Raw genomic sequence first — 6,611 nt, 5'->3', positions numbered from 1 at the left:
GAATAAATAATTATTAAATTATTAAATTAAAAAGTAAACGATTGAAATTTAAACTCATTAAGATAAATTATGCCGATTTATGTATCATAAATTGACATCTTTTCAATATTATCATTATTGTAAATAAAAAACGTTAACAACTTACTTTAGTATTCAAAAAATATTAAATACTGTAACGTTTAAGAGATCAGATAGATTGAATTTTTGTATAGTAATTCTATATTTAAATTAACTGTTAAATAAATCAAAACATAATGCTTACAAATGCATTGAAATTTATAAATCCTACATCAAGATCTTTTTAATGTTAACAAATTTTTCTAAGTTAGACAGTATATGTAAAGGTAGTAAATTCTTGATTATTACTTGCACTTGTGTTTTCTATATTGTGATGGGTAAATACAAACGCTGCTATCATTACTTTATAGATTGACTCGTACGTTTGATTGTGTTGATGATGCAACCACAATCTGTCCATAATTTAACTGTAGTTTACATAAATTAGTTTGTACTGACACAGGCAGGCAATTAGCAAACTATTTCTTTATTCGTAAGTGCGATACTTACAGCCCGATCCCCTAAATTCCGAACTCTACAATGTAATTGAGCTGTTTGATTAATTGTTGTAGTAATTTCTCTCCTGGAAGAGTTGTCGAAGTAAGGTTGGGTCAGAGTTTGTTCCCAATAGGAATTATGATCAGGGAAAGCGTGCGCTCGGCCTGAAATAGAAAATTAATAGTTTATTTACAGAATATTATTAGGCATGTGAAATTTGATTTATTGTGGAAATGTAAAAACAACAACAATAAATAATTTAATTAAATTGTTAGTAATGCTACTGATCTAGTTTGTACAGTTAATCTATAAAAGATCAGGTTAGTTGTAGTTGATAGGCGAACGACATTATTAGATATTTTCAAATTGAATTGGTGACGTTGTTTTTAATTAGAAACTTGACGGGAAGTTCCCCTAATAGAAAGCGCAAAGTGTTGTTGCTGCTGCTTATGTCTTTATTTTACATAATAAATACTGACGGAACTTTGTTGGCAAGCTTTATCATGAGAAGAACTAATCGTAACAATAAATAACAGTAAATTTTCTTCATACATTGTAAAACTTCATTTGCCATCGTACTTCAAATTATTAAAAGACGTTTCTACGTAACTAAAGGAAAACAATGTGCTATTTGGAAACTTTGAGAAATATGTGCTTAAAACCTAATTGTAAGAGGAAATCAAATGGAATCAAAATATCTCATATAAAGCCGTGATATGCTCTCGTTGGTAGAGATAGATTGCAAATTTCCCAGTAGCTTTTCCAATTTATTTGCTTAAATAACTTATATCTATCATTTAACTAACTTATAGAGCCATGATCAACGATATTCATATTATTCATATTTTTGAAGGCTTCCTAGTTAATCTAGATATTTTATTTATTATTTTATGTATAAGGCTGTATAATCGGGTTGAATGTTGTATTTATTTAGATACGCGAGTATACAAGTGAATTTTGAAATTTCGTGAGGGAATGGCAAAACGGAAAACAAAAACCTGGATGCTGTTCGAAAATGTCCAGCTAATTGCCTAAATCGATCGAATACCTAACTCTCAGGTCGTGAATATTAAACGCGTTTTCCGTACAATAACACGCGACAAAGCTAGATCTTAATTTAAGCCTTTTGTTTACAGGACCGTCTCTAGAGCGGTACTTTTTTTGTTATTTACCCTAGAACTCATTACCAATCCCCATAATTTATTGGCTTCCATTATCCTTTACCTTTGTACTTTAAATAATCCCTCTCAACAGAGAGGTTTATTGAAAATTTAAATGTCGAAACGGTTAAGGTCAATTTTCTGGAAGTAAAAGGAATAAAAATTTTTTGTACATTTAATATGTACACATATTTCATCATTTTAATACCACTGTATACCTCCCTGTCTTTGCTTCGATGACTACAAAATTTAGTTGCTGTCTCGGAAAATATAAATATTATTTCGCGATATATTGTTCGGAAAATCGTTTAAAAATATTACATTACTTCCAAGAATATAAGAAGTGCCCCGTCAAAAGCATTATCTTTTGATCTCTTTTCATGTTCTGCTAACCTACAAGACAGATATCTATTAAAAATAATTTTACAATTTGCTGTACACGAATTGGAAAAGTAGAAAAAACATGAAAGAATAGTCCAACGCGACTTTAAATGGGAGCGAACACGTGGAAGAGCAGGGGGTGAAGCTAAAAATTGAAAATGAGTGAAATTGTTGTTATAGAGGGGTATATGACCATTCAATCCTAAACTATGGATCATACTTAAAAAATTTTGAAAACTTTTCATACTTCATTTTTCTTCGAAATTAAGTTTTCCCTGTTCGCGACGATTCGGGCCATCCATTGGTGCAAGAATTTTTGCACTATCTCTAATAGTTCGCCAGATATGTTACCGTAAACGTTTAATTCTCGATTTCAAAAATAACACTAGGCAAAAGCTTTCGACAGCTATAACTTTTAAACGAAATTTCGTAAATGGGCGCTTTTATTATCCACGCATTGCGCAGCATCTCTAGAAAATTTTGATAACACTTCCATCGATATCGGACCGTTTAATCGGAAGATATGGGCCATCCTATGGACTCAGGAAAACGCTATAAGTAACAATAGGGAAAATTGCGTGAATTTTGTCGGTTCTAGCGCAGGTGTGTATTAAATATACACAAATTTTGTACATTTAATGATACCCTCCGAACTACAGAGATGTAACAAGCAATAGATAAAATATGTAATGGACTGTTTAAAATATTTAGGTGTAACCGCTCTTTGTCTTGGTGGTTAATATTGTTCATTTTTATTTCGAGTCGAACGATAGTGTTTGAAGAAGTTCATTAGTTGTAAACTAGAGTCCTGTTGTTTATTCAAGACACGAAGTCTTTCTTGAACTCAAATTAGCGTGTAGAGTAGAATTGTCCGTTAAATTAATTGTCTGTAATTAAAAGTGAAGCTCAAGCAAGTAGGTGGTCTGATAGTAAGAGTATTAATTAACTTTAATCAACCAAATGTTGACAATTCTAGACAAAAATTATGGACTACCTTAGCAAATAGATTAGTTTCAGAACTAATTTCATTTTATTACCAAATCTAATAATATATTAAATTAATTCAACAGTTTTAGAACGACAACCTACAAATATGCAAACGGTGTTATTGGTATTTTTGTTTTCATTATCTAGAAAGGAGGATGGTGGCGATCGTTAATGAATGATTAATTTGCTTATCAACAGTGAGGCTAGGAAACAGGAGTCAAACAATGAAAATCATTAATATGAAAAAAAAATGCAGAGTAATGTTTTGATTAAAATAAATAACAATGGCTCGATGTTGATTAAAAAAAGGATAATAGCAAACGATACTTAAGTAAAAGGGCTTTCTGTAGAAAGAAATGATTTCTTGTTTGAATTCTGAAGAAACCGTTGCTAGAAATTAATTATTTTTGACACGGAAGGCCTTTAACGGCGAAGGGAAACATTTTCAATAGTAAAAACAAACCAGAGCGTTTTTTTAAAAGGAAACTAAATAATTATCACGTTCTTAAGAAAACTATTTAACTCTTGTTTAATCGGTTAAATGAGAGCAAAAAATTAATGAATGTACATAAAAAGAATGGTTTTCTAGACAGCATCCCGTTATAATGGAAAAGAGGAAAATTATTGCAGATGGAATTGTTTAAAAATGTATGTAAATAGTCCATTTTTTAAGGGCGTTTTTAATTTTTGATTTAACAAAAGAAGATACCCTTATAGTACAATAATAAAAGTATTTTTTTCAAGCCTTGTAATACCTAATACGTAAAATCAAAATTACACTATGATGAGATGAGAACTGACTTGCAGGTTAAATTAAGGAGAATTGTTTATGTCAGTTTAACAATTTTGTAAATGCCTTAGTTTACGATATTATTAGATTTATGTATATAGTAAGCCATATGACAAGAAATGGGACAGCTTCGCGTAATATCCATTGGCTTATGGCGCATTACAATATTTTTTAAACATCTTAGTATACATTTTTTGATTTAATACCTTTTGATCATGCGAGTACTTCCCTTAATTTCATTTTTAAGCGGAAGAAAAATCAATTAGTCTAGGGTGAAATGCTTTCTGCTTTCATTACGTAGGAAACAAAGGGAAGTGAAAAAGCTATTTTACAACCTACACAATTTCAGGTCTGAAAGAGCTACTTTTCAGACCTGAAAAATGGTTTAAAATGAAATGATCAATCTACTTTCTGTTAATAGAGTTATACAGAGCAAATTAGTTTCGTAATTTAACTTCACTACTAGTTCAGTTAGTTTTCATCGCAAGCTTTCTAAAGGTTCCATTTCAAGAAGAAAATAAGGGACTCAATTTTTGTACCTATAGTTCCACACGTTCTTTTTAAATGTACGTATTATTAATTCGTTTTGATTATTAAAAAATCTTTCGATTTAAAAGCGTTTCCAATTGAAATAAAAATACGAATTGAACTTATCTCTCTTTTGATGAAGGTATTAAGTACATGTACCACAGGGATATGTAGTGGGTCAGCCAGGACCCAAAATTGCGGATGGTACTACTCGTGTATTTAGTGCGTTAATAATGGTAGTACGCCATTTGGTTTTTTGGTAGATAAATACGTACTCTTCGAATATTTTTCTTACGTAATTATGACAGATACTTGATCGAATGTATCATATAGAAACAGGACGATGTTTCGGTTGGCTACCACAATTTGTAACAAAGGTGATGACAGAAAGAAAAATGATCTTTCACGATTACAGATATTTGAAGCGTACAAATAGAGTCCGATACAACACGAGGCTTAACGTTTCACAAAAATTTTGACAAAACAATTCTTTTTTGATCACATTATTGTTTTCGATCTGTTCGATAATATTTTCATTCAGAGCGTGTCAAACTTATGTATTTATAAGTGCGAGAAAAAGGAATATTATCAAAATCAAAATCCAGAAAATGGCATTTTACATAATTAAAAACTTGAAAATTTTGTTTGAACACTTAGCTGTAATCTCTAAATCTATTTTTTAATAATTGCGTCTAGCTACACTCGTGGGTGAATCGATTAGAAAGTATATTAGGTATTTAATTAACATAAATTCAGAAGTTCAATCTTCTAAATGAAAAGAATTATTCTTTGGCGGGTGAGCTATATATATATATAGTAATAGGTAAATGAACGACATTCAATTATCTTTATCGCCATACCCATCGGACGTAAAAGAACTGAATGTTTCTTATAACAAAATACAATCAAAATTCCATAGCGAACGAAGGGGAGGATTCGTATAATATCTTACCGGAGAAATAATAATAAAGATATCAAATTAGAGACATACTTACCATGGGGAAGAATGTTATCTACATTACATTTAAATGGTACTAATATGTACTATACTGTACGTCATCAACTTCATAGTCGGTACGAACCAATATAATATAAGTTAATGTAGAAAATACGATCGTTTTAAGTGTCCAATGAGTTATTTCGTTCAATATTTCAATCAAAGTGGTTTATATTTCGTGAATGTTTGCAAAATTTGCGTTGAAAGAGCGGCGGTTCATACGGCGATATTGTTTATTTGTATGCCTGTTTACACATGTAGTATTTCAGATGGAATCGGTGTACTAATTAAATTCATTTGAACCAGACGAGATCAAAATGAATAATAGATTAGTGTTTTCGTATAAATATATAGAGAGATACATTGTTAATGCGTGCTTTTGTTTTTGATTAAAGCTTGGTCTGAAAATTTTATAATGGCGGCCGTGAGTACATAATGCTAAAGAATTGAAATGAACCAAAAATACATATTTGATCACATTTTGATTATTATTCCGTACACATATGGTTTTTGTTGTTTACAACGTTTACTCTGGGTTGTTTATCCATGTAAACACACAATAATTGAAAACTAAAAATTAGGTTATCGTTATCCTTAAGAAGTCTTCCTTCAGGAGATGAAAATAGAATAAACTGTTTGGCTATTGACCCATTAAAATTAACAAGTATACAAAATTTAACTGTTTAAAAGCTTTGAGTAAAGAACATGGGGATGTACAGGGTGTCCCACAGAAAAGATTGAACAATTAACCTACGATATGTTAATTTTATTTGAAAAGTTTCAATAGTTGTGCTTTTATGTGTGATAAAAATGCCTGTAAATTGTTACATTGATATATATATGCGGTTTTAGCTTTTTGCTTGCTTTCTTCTCAGTGTAATTTTCGTCATCAAGAAGCCCCGATGTCTGTGGTACGTAAATAATTTCGTATTGCTTTTGCGCCTTCCCATTGCTTACAAGTCAGCAAAGATTGATAGTCTGGAGAACAAAGTTCAAGTTGCCTTCTGATTTTTTGCATTTTAAGTAACTGTGTTGTTTTCAACCTCGACAATTCACTGTGGTGTTTTATTCAGATTTATGTTAAATTCCCGTTAAAACAGGGCGAAACTCATTCGCTGGGGGCCCTCTCTCCTGTACACCCTTTCAATATCATCCAAGACAATAAACTGAAACTTCTTCAACTATGAAGTACCTTTACGTATTTATCACTTTC

General features: G+C 31.0%; 2 protein-coding genes across 2 annotated transcripts in view; one reads left to right on the top strand and one right to left on the bottom strand.

Annotated features, from left to right (window-relative positions):
* Positions 1–6,611, top strand: part of LOC108739900 (AP-3 complex subunit beta-2) — a 97,417-nt gene that overhangs the window by 19,477 nt on the left and 71,329 nt on the right. The window lies entirely within an intron of this gene.
* LOC108739897 (zwei Ig domain protein zig-8) overlaps positions 1–6,611 on the bottom strand; it is a 63,090-nt gene that overhangs the window by 11,160 nt on the left and 45,319 nt on the right. The window contains exon 3 of the mRNA XM_025978610.1: positions 568–719. Coding sequence (XP_025834395.1) covers positions 568–719 — 152 coding nt within the window. The remainder of the gene's footprint in view (positions 1–567; positions 720–6,611) is intronic.

The sequence above is a fragment of the Agrilus planipennis genome, unplaced genomic scaffold (assembly GCF_000699045.2).
Source record: "Agrilus planipennis isolate EAB-ADULT unplaced genomic scaffold, Apla_2.0 scaffold7, whole genome shotgun sequence".
Lineage (NCBI taxonomy): Eukaryota > Metazoa > Arthropoda > Insecta > Coleoptera > Buprestidae > Agrilus > Agrilus planipennis.
This window is presented reverse-complemented; position numbering and strand designations above follow the sequence as displayed.